At 42.6% G+C, this 25,157-nt stretch overlaps 2 protein-coding genes across 16 annotated transcripts in view; one reads left to right on the top strand and one right to left on the bottom strand.

Moving 5' to 3' along the window:
- Window positions 1-25,157, top strand: part of BRSK2 (BR serine/threonine kinase 2) — a 409,910-nt gene that overhangs the window by 325,530 nt on the left and 59,223 nt on the right. For all 15 annotated transcript variants that reach the window (XM_081205131.1, XM_081205133.1, XM_081205126.1 and 12 more), the window contains exons 7-12: window positions 1,126-1,194; window positions 3,800-3,946; window positions 16,977-17,008; window positions 18,189-18,353; window positions 20,613-20,710; window positions 23,531-23,681. In XM_081205131.1, coding sequence (XP_081061257.1) covers window positions 1,126-1,194; window positions 3,800-3,946; window positions 16,977-17,008; window positions 18,189-18,353; window positions 20,613-20,710; window positions 23,531-23,681 — 662 coding nt within the window. The remainder of the gene's footprint in view (window positions 1-1,125; window positions 1,195-3,799; window positions 3,947-16,976; window positions 17,009-18,188; window positions 18,354-20,612; window positions 20,711-23,530; window positions 23,682-25,157) is intronic.
- Window positions 10,440-12,874, bottom strand: LOC308593224 (uncharacterized protein). Its single transcript, XM_081205346.1, has 2 exons — window positions 11,329-12,874; window positions 10,440-10,976 (listed from the first exon to the last, which is right to left on the bottom strand). Exons 1-2 carry the CDS (start codon window positions 12,409-12,411, stop codon window positions 10,965-10,967), a joined length of 1,095 nt encoding a protein of 364 aa, XP_081061472.1. The 5' UTR covers window positions 12,412-12,874; the 3' UTR covers window positions 10,440-10,964.

The raw sequence follows: 25,157 nt of genomic DNA, 5'->3' as shown, positions 1-25,157 counted from the left end.
CATGGGGTAACTTTAAAAACAAACAAATGCAGATAGTTGAATTGAAAATTAAAGTTTCCCTCTTTTAATCTGTTTTTGGTTTTTTTTAAGTACTGCAGCCCCGCCCATCTCTCAACGTTCAAAGGGGTTTGGAGTTCAGTGGCAGTCATAGCACAAGCCCTGACCAGCTCTGACAGCAAACTCGCCTGGCTGCATGAGAGTTCCCAGTGGCTTAGTGTCAGCATGAGAGCCACTGGCAAATGAAAAGTTAGAAGTTAACTTTAAACTCCCTATTGTGCCTTTTTAACCATGCCATTGTCTGCCCCATAGCAGATGTCACCTATGACATTCAGCCTGTGCAATATAACAACAGGTGTGGAGCAGGTGGGTTTGGTTTTGGGGGAATGATTTCACGGGCCAAATTGAGAGACATGCTTTGGCCCATGTGCCAAAGGTTCCTCGCCTACCTTCTGAGGGGTTGACATTGGATTCACAATAACCCTTTCATCCCTTCTCCCTTCTGTGTATGCACAATGTGCACCACAATACCCGAATCCATCCTCTGGAATGGGAGGTATGTGCATAACTTCCTATCCATCTCCGGCCTTCTCTCTCATCTCAGTGTTACATTACTGAAGATCTGTATACATGTCCACAGAACAGGAAAGGGCAAAGCAGCTCTAATGAACCCTAAGGCAATTCCTAAATGGGTGGGCACTATGCCCATGCTAACCTGGCTAGTGCCATATATAGATGCAGTTTGTGAATGTGATATATTTACAGTGACTCAGAGGTCCTTAAACAGGGAGATTAATGTTCTGTGCAGGGTAGAGTGACAGACAGGGAAAGCATAGACTTAAGCAGTATGGTTATGTTAAAATTGTTGTTTACTGTTTTAACATAGTAAGTCCTTTGTTCTTTCAAAAGGTGGTCTTCTCTACTTCTTACCTGCCAAACTGTACTAAATATAGCCTATACTCATTGTGTGCAATTAAGCATTTTTTGTAATATATTAGATCTGTGTAATATATTGGTGTGGTTTGGAGAAAAAGAACGTTTCCTCCCACTGAATTCAAGGACTTTATCTGAATTCAAGGATTTATCTAACAACCTTCAGGTTAAATCTCCTATTTCCATATTGTACAGGGGGAGAAATACGATGGGAGAAAAGCAGACGTCTGGAGCTGTGGAGTCATTTTGTTTGCATTGTTAGTGGTGAGTCATTACCTTCACTATATAGGACAACTACTGTATTTTTGCATTTTTGGTCTACTGAATCATAATTTCAAAATGCCATGCTAAAAATGTTGCTGGAGGGCTCAGCACCCCTCTGAACATGTACCTACATATCTGTCATAGGCATGTATTAAGGCTGTGCATCTGGTCTGGACAAATCCCAGATTCTGAACCAAACGGGGCTGATCTGGAATTTGTCCAGAGTGGATCAATGCAGGCCCAGATCAGTTCAGGGCTTGTTGGCAAAATCAAAAGCTGTCAAAAGCAGTGTGTGTGTACTAGCAAAGGAAATGAGAGAGGTATTCTAAAGGAAGTGTCCAGACTATTGTGGAAAGTTGTCACTCGTATGTAATGGATACAACGAGGTCATACAAATGGAATCAATAACACTTTCATCACATTCCGTTCATCAAATAGTAGATGAGTAGAGCACCCATTTATTAAAGACTCAGAAAGAAACAAAGTGAAACAAAATTTGAAGATAGTTTCCATAATATGGTTGATCCCTTTCCAGAGAAAGGGACATGTATTAGAAAGAATTATGTCAGTCCAGTTAGATCATGAAATATAGCTGAAACAAGTTGAGAAAAACAATGTCTGTCAAATTTCCCATTATCTAATCAATATTTCACTGAAATTGGGTTGGATATCTGTGTAATAAGAATAAAAATAATTTTATTATTTATATGCCGCCTCTCTGACTGGGGTGTCCCAGCAACTGTGGGCTGTTCCCAACAAGTTATTAAAAATATGTGTTTTCTTCACTTAGCTGTTAGGGAGAAAGACATGCATTATTCTTTTTTTAAAAAATGCATGCTTAACACGATACACCTGACTTAAATCAGATAATTTCAGACTACTTACTAGCAAATCATATCATCACTAGGTGTAAATTAAGATATATTCTGTAGCACTAGACCTTCCATATGAAACCTTATGCAACTACATTCAAATGTCAACATTGTTATAATTCATAAAAATAGTTACGGCATTAGGAGCTTTTAGTGGCTTAATAGTCAGAGGGTATTCTTAGATTAATATATTGCTATAAACCTTATGCTATCAAAGGCTTTGTTTTGGAATTCAGCATTACACACTTACATGCAAGGCACCTTTAACTCAGTTTGGGGCCAGATTCAGCAATCCTGTGGATAACATGGGAAATTTGATAACCAATTTTCCCTCAATTTGCTTCTGCTATATTTCATAGCATACTGAAAGCAAGGCTAAGAGGTAACCCAGAGAGATTATTTGATGCGGAATGTTTTTGAGAAAGCCATTACCATATCACCCAGTGGATTTTATATCTTCATTTTAGGCTAGTGGAGAAACTCATATTCATTGCGGTCTCTGCTCAGCTTGAACACTATGTGATCCAGCTATTTGGTTAGCATCAGGAGCTGATGGTATCCTAGCTCTCTGAGCTGACTATTCTGAATAAAGACCTTTGAAAGAAAACCTTTGTCTTATGCGTGAACATAGGTCATATTCTGGTCAGTCACACTTCCTTCTGGCCTTTTGACATTTTGTAAGGTGGAAAAGTCTCCCATGCTAAACAGCCGTCTTTTAGTGTTTGGTGTAAATATGTCCAGAGGAGATTAGAACCAAGGAGCAGATAAACACATCTGCTGCTAAGAGTTTGCCCTGGAGGATTGCCAGCAGATCAAAGCCTTGAGTTGCAACTACAACTAAACAGCTCAGCTGAAGTTAAGCGAATCTTTGTATCTATGGATAATTTTCTTGAAAACCATTCATGCTATGTTCTGTTCCTCATTGACTAATTAATATTCAAGATATTTATCTATGTTCCACCAAGTTTTATTTTCTGTGCTGAAAAGGATAAAGGGATATACTGCTTTCAGAATTGTTCTCTACCCAATCTGTGTTTTGGATCCATTATTTTAGGGCTAAACCACATGTGACAGAATTTGGGTTCTGTTGAGTAGCTAGTGACAGGATTCAACCATTTCTGGCACTACACATTCTTTAGGGTGCTAAGGCCATTCTGACGTGTTCAAGTGCTCTGTTATGACTAAATTAAGTCCAAACAAAGCTGTCCCTTTCTGTTGACATGATCTAGCTTGGCAGAAGTTTACCCTCTCCTACACTTCTCACACTAGGATCCCAGTCTAGAGCAGGGACCCCTCTTCTCATATGGACTGCTTATCAGAAAAATACTCTTCAGTTAATAGCCTGCATTGTGACTAACCTCATATGTAGTTTGGGCCCGAATGTCTCCTCATTTCTCTCCTCTGTTCTGTCATTGCTTGTGTTCAACACCCATTTACCTTTCTTCCTTCCAGTGGCAGAGCTTCATGCTCCGGCACTGGGGGTGGAGAGCAGGCAGGGGCGGAGCGGGGCTAGCATGCGTATGGGGGGCATGGTGTGCCAGCCACAGTGGCCTGGCACGCTGCCTGTAAGGGCGTGGTGCCCAGCGCAGGCAGGGCGGGCAGCACGATGGCACCCTACCGGGATCGTGTTGCCGGGGGCGGTACGCTCCCCCCGCACTCCTCTTCCTCTGCCACTGCCACTGCTTCCTTCCTCTACTACTTTTCTCTCTTTTTCCTTGGTCATGCTGTTCCAGGGTGCCCTACCATTCGATGACGATAACTTGCGGCAGCTGCTAGAGAAAGTGAAACGTGGTGTGTTCCATATGCCACATTTCATCCCGCCAGATTGTCAAAATCTCTTGCGGGGGATGATTGAAGTGGATGCCTCGAAACGGCTGACGGTAAGAAGGCATTCACTGTAGATCTCGTGACTTCTGCTTTCCACTCATCACCTCCACTTCTAAAAGTTGTGCGTTTTTATTTAATGTCAGAGCTCTGCGCAAAAATAAAATTTCATACTGTGGCCACTGATGCTTGGGATGCTGCTGTTGAAATGAGGGTTGGGATGGGATAGGTCTCACAGGGTGGCCATCAAATAGAACATCCTTTTGTTGTACTTTACAAAGGTAAACTGATGGATGTGATAGCAGGAGCTCTAGTGATGGTGCAAGTAAACTGATAATGAGCCTCGTGTTGTTGGGTCTCGTGTTGTTGCAGTTTGGACTCAGCTTAGAAAAGCAAACAGATTGCAGAGTTTGCCATTATATGTTTGCCATTACAAAGCCTCCATTTATGAATTTTGGCACCATTGGTATTTGGACCCAGACTTTGTTGCTTGCATATGTCTAGATTTTCTCTCCTGTGTTTTCTGAGAAGTTTCACCTTGGTACTTTTTGCAGAGGAACTGTGTCAGTGTTGCGTGGGAATATTTTGTGTGTATACTATGCTAATATTGTAAGTTTAAATAATTTTGAAAAGCAGGACTTCTAATATAATTTGTGACATTTCTTGCATTTTGGTACGAGCAACATATACGGTATATAGGAGCCGGCAATGATTTAGTAGATAATATTGAGCTCACAGATTCCTTCTGCATGGGAGTATGTATGAAAAAATGTAAATCTGAAACTCCTCTCAGAACGTCATTCTGTTAAAATATTTATAAATCACAACTTGGATCATTGTTTGACTTTTCCACAGAAGACAGCATTCTATTAGGTCAATCTGCATTAAATGAAATGATGATTTAATGACGTGAGCCCCACACCCTCCCAGACACACATCTGCTAGAGGTGGAAACAAAACCCTCACCTCATTGCATAGTAATTGCCAATCTTTCAGTTCCACTTATTATCATTCTAGGTTGCATGCAGCTTAGTGAGCAACTCATAATATCCTAGATCCATCACAATCTAGGTGTTGCTGAGTTCCCTCTGATTTCCCACCTTACTCCAATACACAGATATTATGTGCGTATGCTTGTGTTTCAAAGAGCAGTGTTTGTGTTTTGCAAAAAGTCTTGCATCCTGTTGTGCATTCATTTACAACCATTAATTTACATAAACTACTGTCAATTTTCAGTGCTCCATTGTCATTATTGATTCTTGGGTCATTACAAAGCCTGCTATCTAACTGAGGGCTTATCCACACTTACCTTTCCTCTGTTCTTTCCAGGCATGGTCTGCTATTTAAAGCATCCTCTTTTTCCTTTTCTTTTTCTTTTTCCTTTTCCTCTGGAGCTATCCCCATGAAAGCCCACGCTTTACAGCATGATTGGAGCAAATGGCAGTCTGCTGAAAACCCGAATTGATGCTTGTTCCAATTTAGCTTTAAAGAACGAGTTTTCCCAAGGAAAGCTTAGGGCAAAAAAGTGTAACAGTGCAGACCTGTGCCTGGAAAGAACAGGGCAAAAAGTAAGTGTGGATAAACCCTGTAGTAATTCAGAGTATTTGCCTTCCACAGTGACAGATCACAAGCTCTGTGCGACTTGAGAAGTTGCATATGCTTTTATTTTCATCTCTAATGTGAAGATGAACAATTTTGGGATCTTCCCAAAAAAGCTGCAGAACTATATTCCTTGTTACAGATAGGTAACAAGTGTTGGTCTGTCATAGTCAAAATAAAAAAATTCCTTCCAGTAGCACCTTAAAGACCAACTAAGTTAGTTCTTGGTATGAGCTTTCGTGTGCATGCACACTTCTTCAGATACACTGAAACAGAAGTTGCCAGACCCTTCTATATAGTGAGAAGGTGGGGAGGGGTATTACTCAGAAGGGTAGTGGGAATGGGAGATTGGCAGATAGCTGAGATGAGCCTGTTGACGACTCTTAACGACTGTAATAGGTCTTACAGTAAACCAACTGACCGACAAACATATCTACATGCCTCTAGCTACCATCCCAAACATACCAAACAGTCCATTGTATATAGCCAGGCACTACGTTACAGCCGCATCTGTTCCAATTCTACAGACAGAGACTCTCACCTAAGAGATCTACAGCAAACCTTTTTAGAACTAAAATACCCAGCAGATGAAGTTAGACAACAGATCAACAGAGCCAGACTGATACCCAGAGAGAACTTGCTGCAAGACAGACCCAAAAAAGAAAATAACAGAACACCTCTAGTCATCACATACAGCTCCCAAGTTAAAACAGTACAACGCAGCATCAGAGATCTGCAACCTCTCCTGGACAATGACAGTTCTCTTTCTCAAGCTCTGGGAGGAAGACCTTTCATTGCCTACAGACAGCCACCCAATCTTAAACAACTCCTAACCCACAATAATACTACAACCAGACTTAACACGGACACTGGCACCAGAGCCTGCAATAAACCCAGATGCCAACTTTGCTGCCACATACACCCGGACAACACCATTACTGGCCCCAACAACATCACACATACCATCTCGGGACTATTTAATTGCTCATCGTCTAACATTGTGTATGCCATCAAATGCCAACAGTGTCCTTCAGCTCTCTATATTGGACAAACAGGCCAAACCTTACGCCAAAGAATAAACGGACATAAATCTGACATCAAGAATCACAAAACAGAGAAACCAGTAGGAGAACACTTCAATCTCCCAGGACATTCTATACAAGATCTCAAAGTAGCTGTTTTACTACAAAGGAATTTCAGAAATAGACTGGAAAGAGAAGCTGCTGAATTGCAACTCATTACCAAATTTAAAACCATGGAGAGACCTGGCCTGAACAGAGACATTGGATTCTTATCTCATTATACATGACTAAGCCATTTTTCACCTTCTCACCCCTTGCCTTTTCCTGTAAGACCTATTACAGTCATTAAGAGTCGTCAACAGGCTCATCTCAGCTATCTGCCAATCTCCCATTCCCACCACCCTTCTGAGTAATACCCCTCCCCACCTTCTCACTATATAGAAGGATCTGGCAACTTCTGTTTCAGTGTATCTGAAGAAGTGTGCATGCACACGAAAGCTCATACCAAGAACTAACTTAGTTGGTCTTTAAGGTGCTACTGGAAGGAATTTTTTTATATTCCTTGTTCCCTCCTCTAATATTAAAAATGGAACTTCCACTGTGGGTTTGCCTATAGAGCTTGTTTTTATAATGCATAATGGGGCCATGTGATATGGCAGGGGTAGCCAGCATTCCACCCTGCAGAAGTTGGACTCCCATAACCCTCAATCAGCATGGCCGATAGTATTGGATTTTGGAAGCTGTAATTTGACAATATCCTCTTCCTCTGATATATGGAAATGGGATTTTTAAAGCTTCTTTCCAAAATGGCATTAAACGTAGCAAGCAGTAGTTAGAACAAAGAGGAAAACCTCTTGGGGAAGCCTGTTAAATGCCTTTGTCACTTAAACACATTTAAATACCATGTTTTAAATGAAGGTAGAAGGAGTGAGATTAACTCCCACTGTGGATCACCTTCTCTAGCTCTGCAGAGCAAAAAGCCTACCGTCTACTCCTTGTCAAAACCAATTGCCCTCCTGTAACCCTTCCTTGTCACTTTAAAGTAGATGAAAAGTAACAAAGCATTAATTAATTACGCCATCTTTTTTTTTAAAAAGAAAACTAAAAGGCAGTGGACATGTTGGCAGCAGCAAGCAAGGAATGTATGATATCATCATAATATTTCAATGCAATTAAATTGGAATAAGAATAGAAACTGATTTTATAGCACATATTCCATATCCCCAAACAGAAAAACTGAAAATGGTTTCTGAGTGAGATTTTTAGAAACTAGCACTACGGCTGCATTTTTAAGGCTAGTTTCTGACCAAGTCCTCTTTAGCCCCACAATGTTTGGCTTGAAGTGGCAAGAGCAAAAGAAATACAACAGACTTCCATTTGATATCCTTATATGAAGGGTCAAATTGTCTCAGTCTTGGCTGCAGCCATGACCTTGCAGGCTCTTCTGACTTGGGAAATACTGAAAATGCATCTGGCTTGGAAACTGTCACCTTGCAATGGACAGAGAAGGCAGTTCCCACCTCAGCAAATGGAGCCCAGAAATGCTGGTTCCCCTCTCCCCATAACCTCTGTGTGTTCCAGCATGAGAGAAAGAAGAGTGTGCCAGTGTCAGGTGTCTCTCTGTGTTAGGTATGTTATGTGACGTATGTGTGTTAAAGGAGCGTGATTGTTTGTATATCTGGCCCTCCTTAGCTGCCCTTCCTTCTTCCTCACTAGCTCCAATGCATGATAGCTGCAACTATAGGAAGGCTTCAGAATGAAGCCAACATGGACATGCCTTAGCCTTTTCATCTGTACCAAGGGCCACCAACATTTTTTTTGGACCAGGGGACACATTCTGATTTTTGAAAGAGTGCTGGGGGTGCCCATCACAAAATGACTGCCATTGGGGGGTGGGCATGGCATAACACAAAATTAGAGGGAGCACCGTCATGGTGAAGCTCTTTCCATTGTTGGATTTCCATACAAGAAAAGGCTTTACCTGTTGAATATCTGTCTAGAAACTAAGGCAGAAGTAGGAAATGTGCATTAAGGGGGAAGGGGAAACAACAGCTCTTTACAACCCTAGAGATTACTTTTTACCTATGATCCATTTGCACAAACTGTTTAATTAGGCTGGTGGGTTATACTGGTTTCTGAACACACAAAAGGGCTACTTAACTCATGTGGCTTATGGCTGCATGGGCCTATGCTACTGATTGGTAAAGTGCTTGGGATAGGGGAGGCAGGCTGAAGTTGTCAAGCCAGAGACTTGGAATGTAGCTGGCTGTTCCATTACTCTAGAGGTGACCACTGTAAGACTGTGGGAAGCCCGCACCCCTGGTCCTAGGGGATCCGTAAGTGGGTGTTGGAAGCAGAGAGAATGAATTAGGGTGGGTTCCCCAAGGCTACTAACCAGCCTTATAGGATCGGTGCTGTAGCTGGGGACCACTCTACCATTACAGTGGCCTTATTCTCCCTAACACTAAAACTCTAGCTTTTACAAGGTGAGCTAGTTTGGAGCAGCAAGCCTAACTTTTCCCTTTGCTATCGAAAATAGAGGAAACTTAAAATTTTCTTACCCACTTTCAAATTTTACTGTTCAGAATTCTGTTCCTTGTGCTTTTGATTTTGGTAAACCCCTGTCACAGTCACACCAAATAAGCTGCCTCATTAAAACAAGAAAGAAGTCTGTTTGGAGCATTCCAATATGATTGTTATATAATGTACAGAAGCCCCTAATTCCCCTGCTTCTCTCGGCCTCAAAGCAGTCTTCCCTCAGCCTGTTGTGTTCCTTCACGTAGCCATGCACATGTTTTGGCTCTCCAGTTCTCATTAGTCTGGAAATGAAGTGGAAAGTAATGAGAGCAGGACAGCTGCCTCAGTTCTTCCTGGCCAGTTTTAATGGGCCTCTGATCCCTTGCTTCAGCCAATGGGGTTTCTAAGTCGTTCCAGTTCTCTGCCCTTCTCTAGGTCACACATAGTTTCAGCCCTTATGCATACTGCACACTTGTGAGCTCAGCAGTTTGATTTGAGGCACATTCACTTGGAATCGTCATCCAGCAAACGGTCTCTTCTGTTAGCCAGCTGTTAGTTTGAATAGCACTGGATGAGGCAGAGCAAGAATTATGTTTCTGTGGCCTTCATGAGTGAAAGTAATTTTGCATATCGTGTTTGGTTGATTTTGATGCTGTAAGAATACATCCAGCATGTGACTTCTGCACATGGTCTACAACTCCTGCTGCAGTTCTATTTAGCACAGTTTGTTTAGAATTGAAGACTTTAGCCCCACACTATTTCAGTCCTTGGACTCACTGGGTTCTCATTCGGTCTTTGCCTCTGTGTCTTTAATAAAGCCATGAATCTCATGCAAGCTCTGGCATATCTTTCCCTTCCTCAGCCTTCAGTGGACAGAGGTAGAAGGGCAAGAAAAATTACACCATGATGCAGAGCAATAGGCCAGAACTGTGTTGTGCACCCTTGAAGAAAATAGGGGGGATGGAGAAGAGATGTGGGGAATGGAGTCAGGCAAGCTACCAGCCTTCTTGGTGTGACATGTTGTCGAGTTGCAGCTCGGCATCCAGGGAAAAATCAGTCTCACACCATGAGGGGTTCCGAAATATGGCTGCTCCTAGGGCTAATATGGCAGCTTTTTATTGTGTGAAATCAGAAAGATACAAGCCAAGGAAAGATACAAAATACAAGCCAAGCAATTTGTTCTAGCCAGTAGATAAAGACCTTCGTACTAAACCGTGCGAGCGATCAGGCCATGCTACGTTAGCCAATCATATAGGACAGCACGAGCTGTTCACGCGCTGTTCATACTCCAAGGATGCTTCTAGCTATGAGATCACCCTGCAACAATAAGAACTTTGCTCATGCTCTCATATACAAGCAATCATTTTCCCACATGTCCTCTTTTCTTATTATATTGTTAGAGGAAAAAAGAGGGACCATTAGTACACTTCATTGCCTAAGCGTCTACACTTTGCAACATAAATTCCTCTTGTAACCCCTGTGGTGGGCCGTGGTCGGTACCACCATGCAGTGCATTGGGAAATCAAAGAGGGTATGCATTGAATGCAACAACACACCACGACGAATCCAGCAACACATGCAATTACAATCAATAATACTTTTCTTAACCATACTCCATTGGGTAACCAAGAAGACAACCACTCCCATGGATCAAAACCTTCAGGTGGATTCAAAGGATTATGGGCTATCATTTGTTCCATATGATCAATAGTAGCAGAGATATTGGTTGATTGATCAGTTATATACATGCAGCAATGAGAATAAATTAAGGCACAAATTCCACCTTTAGAAGCAAGGATCACATCTAAAGCATAATGATGTTGAAGAACTACATTTCTTATTTCTGATATTTCTTTGTTAATCATTTTTAAAGCCAAAATGGTGGAATTGAACAAATTTTCTGTCCAGTTTGCCAATTTATGCAAATCACGGTAATTCATGGCTGCACCTAAAGAAGGCAGAAGAGACCTAGAAATAGTTGTCCCTGTATATTGAGAAATAGGTGATTGTACTTCCCTTCTGTTGCGCAAACGGACCGCTGGGAGCTTATCTATTTTATACACCAAGGGTACTACTATTCCTAACGTGCAGGTACCAGAAAAGGCAGAGGGGATTTCTTTGTAGGCCCTTGTGCCACATAATAACCATAAATCAGATTGAAGCAAACATGTAGTTCTGCTGCTCTTTCTCATCCAGTCGAACCAAACATAAAAATCTCTACACGCGGCTTGTTGTTCATAGGTCATGTAGGTCGTGACATTATTAATTAAGACCTTTGGCCTACCACTCATGGTTGTAACATTAAGAAAACAAGAAGATCCATTAATGTACTCATATGTCCAATTACAATATGGATAGTGACCTAAAAATTTTTTGCTATTATGATTAAAATGAAAACAATACGGAGCTAATTCTACAAGCGATAGAGATACAGGAGGTAAACTTATGCGATTGTCTTTCATATTATTGCTAATCTTATATGAAGCATTTATAGGAATACCATGTAATAAAATGCCAGATCTTTTTGATTGAGGAGGGATATGCATACACATCCAACAATCAGAAAGATTAAGCATAGAAGCAAAATGATTAATGTCTCTAACGTAAGTATTGTTAGTCCAAATCTGATGATAAGGTTCAGGCCTCCTGGCCTTCTGCAAAAGAGCAGCACGACGAAAGCGGTGTTTTACAAAGTTCCCGGAGAGGCTCCACCCGTGTGAAGTGGAATTGTGGGGCCACTCAGGACGATGCCATATTGGTTGCTCGGGGGGGCAATAAGGGTGAGAATGGTGAATTATTCCAATAGCTGTTTCCGAGCAACCTGCGTGATATTTCGTGGCTCGATTATTGACATGTAAAAACCACAATCCAGGAGAAGCCACACAGCCATTTCTGCAGATACAGGAGCCCATTTGCTGTAAATAGGCCTCATGTACTGCTCCGTGCACTGCTGAGCCAAGAATCCAAACCCAACGAAACGTGGTGACACCGATGGGATGGTCGCTATTGGGGGGCAAAACCCAAGCGATGCCGGTCTGACGAGGGCATCCTTCAAAGCCAGGTTCATTTCCCAGACAAGAGGCGGCAAAACTGTAACGATAAGTGGTAGAAACGGTGGCTTCCCAGGGGGAAGGGGGGCCAACGCGATAGGGTTGAAGATGGCCTTTCAACATGCCAGGAAATACTGGAACAGCTGTGGAAGGTGACTTTATCCAGGGCACATCAATATGGCGATGTCTCCAACTGCAATGCGGGTTGAGGTCAGGTGAGAGGTCATCACCGGCAAACAGCGTAAAATACGGTTTCAAGGCGCTGGTGTCTCCTTGGGCGAAGACGAGGCAACAGAAGAGCGCCAAGGTCGAACGCAGCGGGCTGGAACCCATCGGGGAACTCCGTCTACGTCAATTGCCGCAAATCCTCGACCCCAGGAAATCAAGGAAGTTGGACCCTTCCACTGTGGATCTGGAAGCAACCTGTAAGACACTAAAGGGCGTTGCAATACTTCTTCCTTCCGGAAATGAAGTTCAGCAGGCGTAAAATCCTTATTGTGGGGATACAAGAGATGATTTAGAGTAAATAATACTTGATGTACAGCATTAGGTATTTCAGATACAGTAGGCGATCGACCTCCCAATTGCTTGTTGAGAAGGGTCTTAAAGGTCAAATGAGAACGCTCGACTATCGCCTGCCCTGTAGAATTAAAAGGAATGCCATGAGTCAACCTTATATCCCACAAAGAACAAAAATCAGAAAAGGCCTGAGAAGTGTACGCAGGGCCATTGTCAGTTTTTAAGGTATGGGGTTTTCCCATAACAGCAAAACAGCGCATTAAATGTTGGATAACATGTCGAGTGGTCTCTCCTTTGAGCGGAGAGGCCCAGATATAGCCAGAGGCAGTGTCCACAGTGAGATGTACCCTAGAAAATGGAGCCAAAGAAGGCGTGTGGGTGACATCCATTTGCCAGATTGCCAGAGGATGCAGGCCTCTAGGGTTGACTGCATCAAAAGGAATGACTGTGGGAGATTTAGCGCATACCGCGCACTGTGACACAATGTCTCGAGCTTGAGAAATGGGCAACGAAAATGATTTTGCCAGAACTTTAGCATTTTGATGAAATACAGAATGACTTTCAAATGGGTCTGAAAACAATGAAAAAATACCATTTTTCAAAGCATGGTCTGCCCGGGCATTACCTTCTGCCAAATACCCAGGGTGGCCAGTGTGAGATCTGAGATGGGCAACATAAAACTGACAAGTTCTAGCTTGTACCAAGTTCTGCAAAGTGGAAAACAATGTAAACAAATTTTTGTCAATAGCAGGAGTGATATAAGACAATGGTAAGACATTCAAAAGATTATATACATACTGAGAATCCACAATGAGATTGAAAGGGATATTAGCAAACTGTTGAAATGCCAAAATTACAGCTGCCAATTCAGCCCGTTGTGCTGAGGACTGCTCAGTAGTATACAAACTTTTCCATCCCCCCTCTTCCTCCCACACCACCACCCCTCTTGATTTGTTACCATCAGTGAACACAGTAAGGGCGGAGGGTAAGGGTAAGGGGGACAAAGCAGTTTGCAAGACGTAACGTAGCCCTGTAAGGAAAGACAAACGAGGGTCTTTAGGAGGATTGTGAGAGATATTTCCCAAGAAATCAGCAAAAGCTATTTGGGTAGAAACGGCTGTCATCATCAGATGCTGAAATTGTTCCTGTGAGAAGGGCAGGTACACTGACTGTAAGTCCATTCCAGAGAGGACAAGGGCTCGATGTCGGCCCTTAGCAACAAGGTCCATGACGCTGTTGGGTGTAGCATACACGTTCCGTGGAGGAGTATGAGGCAAATGAAGCCACTCCACAATAGACACAGTCCCAGGCTTTTGGCCTGTGGTGTACAATATAGCTGTTGGAAGGAGCGGGGTGGCAAATACTGCAAGTGATAATTGTGCCATGGAAAGAGAAGGAATCCTGTCCACCATACATCTGCGGAGATGGTTGTTCACAGTGGTTATAGCCTCTTCCATTGCAGAGGTGACTGTGATCTTGTCTGCTGGATCCTTATGTCCTTTAAGGGCAGAAAATAGTGGAGACAAGGTAGAGGTGGGCAGGTCCAAATAACTCTTTATCCAATTCAGCTGTCCAAGGATTTGTTGTAAATCCACCAATCTAAGATAAGCAGGAAACTGTAGTTGAGGCGTAACTGGAATGGCTGCAGATGCTGTCAGCTTGTGTCCCAGGTACGTAATGGGTAAGGTCCGCTGGATTTTTTCTTTAGCCACTGTCAATCCAACAGGTTGTAGCCTTTGCAGGATTTTGGGACACGGCGGAGGACAAGGCCGTGGCTAGCAGGCCGTGGCTAGCAGTGCCCACTGACTGGCAGGCTTTAAGCATATCAGCAATGGCTATATTTGATGTTGCCATTAGAAGGCGCAGCGCTTGCTTACAGTCCTCATTTGCAAGCTGGCGTACAGTCAGTTCTTGTGCTGCCAGGTCCTGAACTTGCCGTTTAAGAGTGTTATACAAGCGATCAACAAATTGTCCATAGGGCTTTGCAGGGCCCTGTCTGACGCTGCCCAATTGGCCATTGCGCTCATTCTTGTCATCAGGGACAGAGGCCAGAGCCTCTTGGGCAGCAGCCGTGGTGGCCTCCCAATATTGAGGATCGAGAGTTAGCTGTTGGGCAATAGTAAGAAAATTGCCTCCTCCCGTTAACCCATCGAGGACATCAGCTTGGGTTAACATGACGGGGGCTGGGGGTGGGGCGGCACCAGCAGCGGCAGCGGCCAAAGCAGCCTGATGATTAGCCAATGCAACATTATTAAGATTATTCCGAATCCCATCAACACGACGTTGGCAGGCCCAGTGCCAAGCTTGTATAAACAAAATCATTTGATGAGGCTGCATTACAGTGCGGGCCAACAGCTTAACATCCTCTGGTATCAAATTTTGTTGAAAAATAGTGCCAAACAAGCCCAGGGTGTAAGGAGATTGTAAACCATTGTCCTTGACAGAGGAATGCAGTTCCTTTATGAATCTCAAATCAAACTGTTCGTGCCGGGCTGGGCCTCCCCCTGGCGCGGCAGGAGCAATCACAGGGAAGAGATTAGGAGTTGTACAGTCAAAACCCAACAATGGGGCAGCGGCACGGAGAGATTCTTGGAGAGGAGTAGTAACAGCGGTGCCAAGGGCCTTGGGCGCAGGAGTTGGAAGAGTGGGGGGTGCTGAATGCGAAGATTCTTGGAGAGGAGTAGTAACGGGAGGTGCAGGAAGTGAAGAATGCAGGGGAGTGACAGGATGAGCCGAAGAGAGAATGTCCGGAGGTTTAGGATTAACGTTTGAGGCAGGCAAAGCGGGAACCGGGGGGGCGTTTGAAGAAGCTGTTGCCGCAGCCAGAAGAATGTTTGAAGGGGTTAAGCACGACATAGCTTTGTAGACGTTACTCCAGGCATGCAAAACCTTGACATCAATTTGTGGATGATTTTGAAAGAAATGTCCAATTTTTTTCCAATCATCTAACCCCCAAGTTCCGTCCTGGGGGAACCACGGACAGTGAGTGTCCAGAGCTATTATAAGGGACTTAAGGTCAGCTTTCCGAACAGCAAGGTTGTTACTGGCCAAAAGGAATTTAAGGTCTTTATAAAATTTTTTCTGTGGTGCAGAGAGAGATTTTCCCATGATTGCAAAGTTGCAAAAAGAGCAGGGAGCACTTACCGAGGGATCCGTAGGAGGATGAGAGAGAGGCGCCTTTTTGCCCTGTCCGGGCGAAGATAAGTGCTGATAAGTCCGTAACGTAGTCCAGAATCACATTCACACGGGAGCTTTCACCAGTGATCCACTACGTGGATGAACGACGCGTCTGCAGCCCTTGCGGGGCGAGGTGAGAGCTGAACGTTGTAAAACAGCATGAAATCCGAAAGAAATCACACGGGAGCACTCACCAGGGATCCACTACGTGGATGAACGACGTGTTGGTGAGTGCTGAATAATCCGAAGGCAGTCACACGGGAGCACTCACCAGGGATCCACTACGTGGATGAACGACGTGTTGGTGAGTGCTGAATAATCCGAAGGCAGTCACACGGGAGCACTCACCAGGGATCCACTACGTGGATGAACGACGTGTTGGTGAGTGCTGAATAATGAAAAACAACGTGAAGTCCGAAGGCCTCACACGGGGCACCAAATGTCGAGTTGCAGCTCGGCATCCAGGGAAAAATCAGTCTCACACCATGAGGGGTTCCGAAATATGGCTGCTCCTAGGGCTAATATGGCAGCTTTTTATTGTGTGAAATCAGAAAGATACAAGCCAAGGAAAGATACAAAATACAAGCCAAGCAATTTGTTCTAGCCAGTAGATAAAGACCTTCGTACTAAACCGTGCGAGCGATCAGGCCATGCTACGTTAGCCAATCATATAGGACAGCACGAGCTGTTCACGCGCTGTTCATGCTCCAAGGATGCTTCTAGCTATGAGATCACCCTGCAACAATAAGAACTTTGCTCATGCTCTCATATACAAGCAATCATTTTCCCACAACATGTAACGTGATGTCTCCAAATGATGCCAATTTTTGAAAAATTGGTTCCTGTAACCTAGATGATTTGACTGAGAAATATTTGGTGCTGAGGTTCTAGGCTTGTCACTTAAAAACATCCCCCCCCCCCCTTTGCATGCAATCCAGACCAATTTCTGGTAGTAAGCTTTGTCCTGCAGCTATTTTCACCTGTAATATGTTGCAGCTTGAGGATGAGGGGCAACTGGCACAGGTGTGTATAAAAAGAATGATTAGTGTAGTCACAGCATCCTGCCATTGGAACTGAGACAGGGACTCTTCTGTAGAGATAACACCTCTGGTGCTCTGACCAAATTGCAATGCTCAATAGCATAACGTATGTACCTGTTATTTTGAGTTTACTCATTTCTTTTGTTTACTCTTTTCTTGTAGCTAGAACACATTCAGAAGCACATATGGTATATGTAAGTAACTTTTTGTTGATATTTGGAAAGACATATTAAAGTCACTGCTTTTCAGGGAAACTAGAAAATTGTACATAGCTTCTGCACCATGTCTGCATTGTGGGCAACCATGAGCTCAGCAGAAAAAAAAAGAGGCCCACCATTGTCCGTGCTCACTGATTAGATTAGTACTGTTAGAGATTCCTGTGCACGCTACACTATTTTGGATGTACCTGAATACAATCCATCATAAGATCCCTTTTTAAAATCACAGGGGAAATATATGGGTTTCTTTCCGGCATTCATGGGTGCTCAAAACATATCTGAAGCATCCCTAACCTAGATGGTTAAGTCCAGTCAAATTTGACTATGGGATGTGGTGCTCATCTCGCTTTAGGCCAAGGGAGCCAGCATTTGTCCGCAGACAGTTTTCCGAGTCATGTGGCCAGTATGACTAAACTGCTTCTGGAACAACAGGACACCGTGACAAGTGCCAGAGCACATGGGGACACTGTTTACCTGCAAACAAAAGTCTTTCCCAGTCACACCCAGGCTGCCTATACCTGAAAAATGGGCCTTATTTTTAGTGTGAATGTGTGTGTACCTGCTGTTGCCATGACTGATAGCAGTGGCAACATTCAGGAGATAAAACGGGTCAGCTAGACTGAAATGTTATGACACATCAAGTACAGGAATGACAGCTAACAGCTGAACAAGACATTGCACTTGGGTTCCATTTGTAATATAGATAGTGAATTCTGCTTCCTAGAGTTCTTATGAATAAGATTTTGTTTTGTATTAAATTAAAGTGGCAGTATGCTAAAAATAGAAATCCCTTAAAACAGGTTGGTAACTGTGATTCTTGAATGCACATTCCTGGGGATCATCATTGCTCATAGTAAATATTTTACCTAGATGCTTGCTCAATCTGTGCTGCTAAAAATCCATGTCTTGCAACTATCCTTCATAGCTTAACCCACAGTTGCATATTTACTTGAAAATGCATTTACTGGAATGAATGGGACTTATTTCCATGTATGAAGTTACTATTCAGTGGATCTGCAAGGTATTCATGGTATTAATATCCTTTTAAATTTTGAAGATAGAGGAAGTCTGTTCTTAGGAAGACAGATGGCTTTTTATAGCCTTGTTATTAAAATCCTACCATGTTTTATTTTTTCCTCTATTTCCTTTTCTGCAGAGGGGGTAAGAATGAGCCAGAACCAGAACAACCAATTCCTCGAAAGGTGCAGATTCGCTCTCTCCCTTCCTTGGAGGACATTGATCCTGATGTTTTAGAGAGCATGCACTCGTTAGGTTGCTTTCGTGACAGAAATAAACTCTTACAGGACCTGCTAACAGAAGAGTAAGCATTCAGTGTTTGCTTAACATAGGCTTGATGGGTATATGGGAACAGTCACCAAAAACCATGGAAGGCATGATTTATTTAGCTATTGCAGGTTTCTGTTAAAAGGCAAACTTTGCTACATGCAGCATTTCTTTTCCCTGCAGCAGCCATGGAAGATCTTCTTTTCTACTCATCTGTTAAATAGGCTCTGTGACATAATGTTACCCTGGTGCATGGGCCATGTATAGTAAGATGAGCCAATAATAATTTTTCAGCAGATTGAGATGTAAAAGAACTTCCTTGTGATAAATCAGACTTGCCACCCACCCAGTTCAGTGTTATCTATATTATCTACCGTATCTACCGTATCTATCTATCTATCTATCTATCTATCTATCTATCTATCTATCATCTATCTAATCAAAGGAATCTCTTGAGGGTCACTAGGAGCTGATGCAGTTCTGGCAGATACTGCTAAAACTACTACCAGTAGTAGTAATAATAATATTCAACATCAGTATACCGCTTGGACTACTGTAATGCGCTCTACATGGGGCTGCCTTCGAAGGTGACCCGGAAACTACAACTAATCCAGAATGCAGCACCTAGACTGGTGACTGGGAGTGGCTGCTGAGACCATATAACACTGGTCCTGAAAGACCTACATGGCTCCCAGTATGTTTCCAAGCACAATTCAAAGTGTTGGTGCTGACCTTTAAAGCCCTAAACGGCCTTGGTCCTGTATACCTGAAGGAGCGTCACCACCCCCATCGTTCAGCCCGGACACTGAGATCCAGCGCCGAGGGCCTTGTGGCAGTTCCCTCACTGTGAGAAGTGATATTACAGGGAACCAGGCAGAGGGCATTCTTCGTATTGGTGCCTGTCTTGTGGAACACCCTCCCATCAGATGTCAAGGAAATAAACAACTATCTGACTTTTAGAAGGCATCTGAAAGCAGCCCTGTTTAGGGAAGTTTTTAATGTTTGATCTTTTATCATGTTTTTAGTATTCTGTTGGGAGCTGCCCAGAGTGGCTGGGGAAACCCAGCCAGATGGGCGGGGTATAAATAATAATAATAATAATAATAATAATAATAATAATAATAATAATAATAATAATAATAATAATTGTACAAAGTACTTCATATGCATTATTTAGTTGTAGTACAACAATCCTGTAGGGTAGCTCAGTATAATTATCTCCCATCTTGCAGGTGGTGGGAAGTGAGGGGCTGAAGCTGACAAACAGTGATCTGTCTAAGGCCATCTAGTGAGTTCACAGCAGAAGCAAGATTCAAATGAGGGCTTTCTTGATTCATAGCTCAGCCTCTTATTTATTTATTCGGACTATTTTTTACCTTGGCTACTAACCAAAGTTATTGAGATAGCTCCTGATATTTTTTAAAATACAGTAAAATAGACAAGAGCTGCCCCCTCATAATCGCAGAAAAGCATATAGAAACTTCCTCTGGCTCAGGAATGGTCGCCAGAGCAACTGAATGTTCAGTCCATCACAAGTCAAGGGTTCCTCACAGGCCAGGGACGCTGCTGCCTCTCATACCTTCTGGCTCTGGTGGCAGAGGCAGAACACGCTTGGGAACCAAAGTTGTAAGAAGCCCCCATGATTGCTCTACCAGTGGTCTGTGCAATCCTTTTTAAGCTGTACCACTTCAGATACAGAGGGGAGGGTTATATGCTTGAATACTCCTCCATGTAAAAACCAAACCAAAATGTGTCCCTGCACATGGAAATGTGTCTTCCTTATTTGCTTCTTTTCCATGTGAAGAGAGTGTTTTACATGGAGCAAAACATTTATTTATTTATAAATGTATCCATATCCCTCATATTCTGTCCCCCAAAGGATTCAATTACTAAGTTCCACCTCCATTGTCGAGGGCAGTATAAATTTCAGCTTCTGGGAATCACAAGTCATTGGAGTGCTGTTGCGCACTGGTTCTGCACATGGACTTCCCATGGACATCTAGTTGGTCACTGTCAGAACAGGTTGCTGGGCTAGATGGGCCTTTGGTCTGATCCAGCAGGGCTCTTTTAATATTCTTATGACCTGAGAGCATCGTATTAAAACTGTCAACCATAAAAACAATTCAGAAGGTAACAGTTCTTTTTCAAGGAGTAGCTATTCATGCAGGTAAGTCCATTCAATAATGTCTGCACCAGCTCTTTCTTCCATCATTTAAGATATCATAAATGAAGTTAATATTCTGCAAAAAACTGGAAATTTTTATTGGATGATGATGATGTATTGTTGTTTTTCCAGAGAAAACCAAGAGAAAATGATTTATTTTCTTCTCCTTGATCGGAAAGAGAGATATCCTAGTCATGAGGATGAGGACCTTCCTCCTAGAAATGAAATAGGTATACCTGGAAACAAATCTGTGTCTCTAGAGTGGGTCCCTCTTTTGGTGTTGCTCTCACTGGAGGGACTGGCCACATCTTACCAAGTGTTATAGCATGTTACATAATATTCAGTCTATTTGAGAAGCTCCTTGCATTTTCAGAAGGTCTCGTACAGATACAGACCTACCTGCACCTGAAAGGCTTTAAAATTAACTTCAGTAGAGGTGACCGCATCTCAGTTTATGCATCTCCTTGCATGGCTAGAGTTTCCCCCACCACTGAAATAAAAGCTGGTGTGGGTGGGAGCTCCATGTGTGCATCGGACTGAACTTGGAGCTTCATACTGAAGTCACAGTCAGCAGTCCTTGATCACTTCACTTGAAACATGTTCTTAGCTACATATGCACATAAAGCAGAAAGGAAGCATTTCCAGTGAATCCAGTGGATTTAAATAATATGGATGCAGCATACTTGCTCTCTTACTATATCTCACATAATGCTTATAGAAAAATATGGGAGAGTCTTTTCTGATGTGCTGTTTCTGACTTCTTAAGGTATACTCCCTAGACAATGAATTACGTATACATATAGGGGAGTTTCTTAAAGTAAGCTCCATAGACAACAAATTGATTTGGCTAAATGCTTTGGCACAAAAGATAATTCTGCTACTTATTATTTAAGTGGTTGAATTTTGACTTCCTGCGCAGACAAGTGCAATTTTATGCCTCAGTTGTGCATCTGAGGTAGGCTTTCCTCCTTCTCTTTGCATGCCACAGATGTAGCATAACATTCGTTTCATGCACTAATGCAAACTATTGTCTGGATTTTTCTGTGCAGGAAGAAAAATGTCTTCCCTGAATGTGTTAACATTATCTCTGAGCTGCATATATCTGTGTGATGTGTCATCATATTTTAGAATTCATGTGCATTATTATTCAAGTGTTAGTTGTGCTTCCTTTCCCAAGGGAAGCATGGTGGATAAGTTTAGCTCTTTGCTCCTAGCAATATCTCTGGCAATGCAGAGCAAGGTTTAATTGAGAGCAATCATGCTTCTGATGAATATCTCATCATTAGCCATTAACTGTGGCCTCAAACAAAGAGATGAGAGGAAAGGATCAGGGAAGTAGTGATGGTGTAATAATAGTTGCTTGGAGATGTTACTTACTTCAAAGATGCATGCCATGCAGAATAAGTGTTCATCTGTCTAGGTACACATGGGCAAGTTTGAGAAACCTTAGAGCAATAGTTCAGGCTTTGGAATTCTAGCTGATGCTAAATGAATGATTCAACTCTGGTAGTCTGTTGTTTTTTTTGTTTTTTTAACTTTCCTCTTTTTGATCCTGTGCATGTGTGTGGTTCCCTTCTCTCAGAAGTATGTTTTCTTCCTCTCTATTGAACCAAAATTTCTCCTGCAATGTAGTCTGACATTATTCCACAGTTGCACAAAGCACACAGATATCTCTCTATACAGGCCACTGCAGATTTATGAGAATAGAAAGCAGCATTTCTTCTTTTTAAAACTTTGCTCTAGCAGCCCTACTGTCAAGAACAAACTCATCAGCACACATGCAAGAATGCTTATTTGTTTCCATTCTGCCTGGCTGTAACATTGTTTTGGTTCCTTGGGGAAGAGGGATGATGATATGAAAGGTCACATAAATCAAGACGTGACGGTATAAAATATGGTATAGTTGAAAACCCCTGTTTTGTCAGAGGGCAGTAGTTTCTTCAGTGCAAAACGAGGGTTTTTAACACACACAACATATTGAAAAGGCAAGTTGCTGGAGAACTGGGGCAGAACACTGTTGGACCATTCCTGAGTGTTTCATAGGCTAAAAGTGGCAGATTCCTGTACAGTATCCTCCAGTAAATGCCAAACTCCATGTTTGCTATTTTTTTATTACAAGACCCATTGGCAGTTTAGGCTCTATCTTGTTTGCCCTTCTAAGATGCCTTCATTTAACTTTTAAGTAGCTGCTTACAGGCAAATATAAAACCTTCTTACCTAAAATGTCTCTACATCTGGAATATTGTAGTCTCCATTTCAGTGACTGCTGCTATTTGTCTGGAATATTGTAATCTCCATTTCAGTGACTGCTACATTGGCCTGGTTAGCACGTAAAGCTAAACCAAAGATTAAAATTAACTATGGCTTAATGCAAGCGAGCAGCAAGCTTGCTTTGTTCATCTCCCGCTTCTGCTGTGCTACTGGGAAGCAAGCCAGGGTCTGGCTTACTATGATGCCTGAACCAGAACTCATTGCTTCCTCCAAACAAGCTACAAGCAGTAAGCCAAGAGCAAAGCATGGTTTCTGTGCATGGTTTGTTTGGAGAGAAATAAATCACAAGCCTGGATTCAGACTTAAACAGACTCTGGTTTGTTCCCAGCAGCAAGGCAAGAACAGTGTGGAGGAGTGAAGTGAGTATTCTTATCATTCCAGCTTACCCACCTTAAACCATAATTTATTTTAACAGTGTTTTAACCTTATGTGCAAGTGGGAGAAGTTTGTTTTTCATTTCACCCTCCAGATAATCACAGCTCTGTTTTTTACTTGTTTACTTACATTTGTTGAAGATCATTTTTGAAAAGCTGTTGAGAGATACTCATGGTTTCCATTCTGAATGGCAACTCATAGTTGAGAGATATTCATGGAGTGAAGAGGGGTTTTTCATGTGTGATATTGTACAGAGGAGTCTTAATGTTTCAGTTTTCCACTGGGGCCCCCTATTTTTGCAGTTTCTAAATATGGTGTGGGTATTTCCTGGGAAGCAAAGTATTTTGAGCCGGGGGCATCTGAGGTGTGTTCAGCCATGCTGACTGCATTATCTCTGCATAAAGACCCCCCCAGAAAGCGTGTGGACTCTCCAATGCTGAACAGACATGGGAAGCGGAGGCCAGAAAGGAAGTCAATGGAGGTCCTGAGTGTGACAGATGGAGGATCCCCGGTTCCAGCTCGCAGAGCGATTGAAATGGCACAGCATGGACAGAGGTAGGTGGTCCCCAAAGCCAAAAGTCAGGAAGTCTGTGCCATCAGAGTTTCGGAAGCCATCTCAGCTGGCACCATAATGTTTATCCAGGTGAAGGAGCAGCAGTCTAGGTTTTCTCACAGTAGCCTGTGCAGAAATCTGTAAGGAAGATTACTTAATTACTTAATTACTCTACTTACTGTTGCTTTTTAAAAAATTATATGTATACTTTTTTACTCCTTTGCATCCAGCATTTCAGAGCAGTGCTGGGGGGAGGGAATAATCACCAATAGAAGCTTGCATAGGCTAAAGATAAATAAAAGTGTCACCATAGCCTCTGGTCTCATCCAAAAATGTGTGCTTGTTTCTTACCTGAAAATCAATTATTTCCGATCTCTGTCTGAAGAAACATGGCAGCCATGGTGTTGCAGTGAGCAGCAGACAGCCATAAATAAATAAATAAATAAATAAATAAATAAATAACTGTGTTCCCAGAAGGCATAAGCTCAGTGAACTTCTTTGGGGTCTTCTGGTTATATTTTGAATGGGACTGAAAGTCTAAAGGCTCAAGGGATGAAAGGAAATCCCCATGTGTGTTAAAACTATATAGAAATGTACTAAAGAACTCTGTACATCTAGCTTAATTTAATTTTTCCAACACAGACCTGTGCCTCAGTTGTTAGCAGTTATCCTCCCCAACTTTAACTGATGTCCAGTCGCCAAGTAGAAAACACAAGAGGGCCTGTAGTCCAGTGCAGTTAAACCTCTAGTGTGTGCAAAGAGCAATTTGCCAAGACTAACCAAATTTGATTGCTGGGGGTACATAGCTGTGCACTGTACAGTTTTTGGTCTGAGATATGCAGCAACAGGATGCCTGAAAAGTAAGTAGTGAAATGGTAATTTGGTAAATGTATTCTGATGTAGTGGTTGAGGCCAATTTGATCAGAGCTGACAGGCTAAGAAGCAAGTGTAAGCTTTGTGAGGCTAAACTGCTACAATACTGAGCTATCACCATTGATTACATAGGCTCCCTTGTCTCAACTCTAAAAGTCCATTTTGGGTGCTAAGAATTTTGCTTACCTAACAATGAAGCTCTTCAGGAACAGAATAATGGAGACAGCTTGTGATAATATCAGAAACTCACCTGCAGACAGTTACCATGCTGTTTTGCATTCCAGTTGTTTACATCAGGCACTTGTCTGGGTAGAATTTGCTAGGGCTAGCCAACTGAGAAAGAAAACCCATATTAGGAAGAATGTCATTTCCTGATTCTAAGATCTTGCCTTAATCCTGATACATCAAAGTAGCTTGCACAATTCCTGCTATCTCTCACCTTGGGATGGCAGTTGCATAGCAGATTCTCAGGAAAGTGCAAATATTACACAGCTTTGTCTCTCACCAAATGAGAGTGTGTGCTTTTATTTATTTGAATGTTGGCAGGGGATGGGGAGCATGAACACTGCTTTAGTAGAAACTGATAAACTGACAGAAGTCCAGAG

The sequence above is a fragment of the Podarcis bocagei genome, assembly GCF_964188305.1.
Source record: "Podarcis bocagei genome assembly, chromosome: 1".
In the NCBI taxonomy this organism is placed as follows: domain Eukaryota; kingdom Metazoa; phylum Chordata; class Lepidosauria; order Squamata; family Lacertidae; genus Podarcis; species Podarcis bocagei.
The sequence above is the reverse complement of the archived record's forward strand: the minus strand, read 5'-3'. Positions and strand labels throughout refer to the sequence as shown.

What these genes read in the sequence shown, in the direction of transcription:
- LOC308593224 (XM_081205346.1), bottom strand. Translation starts at nt 12,411, where the DNA reads ATGGGTTCCAGCCCGCTGCGTTCGACCTTGGCGCTCTTCTGTTGCCTC.